Genomic DNA, 1283 nt, shown 5'->3' with positions numbered 1-1283 from the left:
CTTCGACAGAGCTCCCTACTGACGCAACTGTAATTTCTCACTTCAAGTGGCTCGGCAATTTGTTTCCAAATGTTCCAGATAGCATCCTGCGGATGCATCCGTTTTACCGTTACCCCCCGAAACAGGAGTCACCCACCGCAAGGCCATTTAATGGGCAGGTAGTAAATATTTTATCCTCAATCCAGAGGAAGCCGAACTCAGCACTCGCCATCTGTAAGGAAATAATGAAGAAGCCATGGCTCACCAAGAAGGACTTCGACGAACTTGTAACGCAAACAGAACGCCTGTGCGGGTATGCATTGGGGAGGATGGCGTTAACATACAGAGAAGCGTACCCTCTGTCTGCCGTTGAAACTCTAGGGACGATTTTTATTGTCTTCGATGCGTTGCACTGTGCAACAGAAGTACTGGGGGACCCCTTGCTGAAGGATGTTTGGTTGCCTCGTTTAGTGCGCCGCATAGAAGGCGTACATTTCACGCCTGTGGGAAAGTACCTTATCACTGGTAAGTCCTTGAGAAATGCAGAGGTTGCGCGCACGCTGAGCGTGGCGCTGGAGTACTATAGAAGAGGCTCCCGCCCTCCAGCTCGAATGGTGATCGGCCTGAAGGAAGCCCTGTTCTGTGGACCTGCCTCATCGAAATTCAATCTAGCACAATGGAACCCATGGAGAGCTGACGCNGAAGACTTTAGAGAGTCCATAGAGTCGAGCCTCGCAGAAAACAAATGATCAGCAAGAAGTTTGACGAGTTAAAGGTGATGACGTGGTCTTCGAATGCGGGAGCACATCCGTCTCAGCGTCCATATCCGGAGCCTGCTTTGCCATGCGGCCCTAACAGCCGACGCCAGGATGCCCAAGACATGCCAACCCCATATTTGAGTCGCATGAGCGTGATGTCGAATATTTGTGGAGCTCACGTGGCTCAAGATGTGTGAGTCGAGTGATGGCAGTACAGGCGCAGCGCCGCTAACGTATCCGTGAGTGGGTGCGGCTGCCCGCCGTAGCCCTCACCAAGCTGTTTCCTCTGAAACGCGTGTTACTGCTGACCTCATGTCTATAACCACTTACTTCTCTAGAGTGAGAGCGAACCAACAGTGAAGGGACGCGCAATGTCTGTCCACCGCCATTGTAGCAGGTAGCATCTGTCTGATATTAGTAATATTAGATGTGTTTCTACTTACGCGTTTGGCTACTGAGGAGCATGGCCGTGCTTAACATACGAGTACACTGTTAGTGCATGCATCAAAAGCTGGGTTGGGTCGTATGCTTGCATATGGTGTTGCC

At 51.2% G+C, this 1283-nt stretch overlaps 1 protein-coding gene across 1 annotated transcript; it reads left to right on the top strand.

The window, feature by feature from the left end:
• Nucleotides 1–224: 224 nt before the first annotated feature.
• Nucleotides 225–728, top strand: EMH_0098950 (uncharacterized protein; the record flags this gene model as incomplete). Its single annotated transcript, XM_038022057.1, is given in 2 exon segments — nt 225–679; nt 683–728. Coding segments are annotated over 2 exon segments (501 nt in total).
• Nucleotides 729–1283: the final 555 nt, after the last annotated feature.

This window comes from Eimeria mitis, genomic scaffold (assembly GCF_000499745.2).
Source record: "Eimeria mitis Houghton genomic scaffold, Emh_scaff10206, whole genome shotgun sequence".
NCBI lineage: Eukaryota > Apicomplexa > Conoidasida > Eucoccidiorida > Eimeriidae > Eimeria > Eimeria mitis.
The sequence above is the reverse complement of the archived record's forward strand: the minus strand, read 5'-3'. Positions and strand labels throughout refer to the sequence as shown.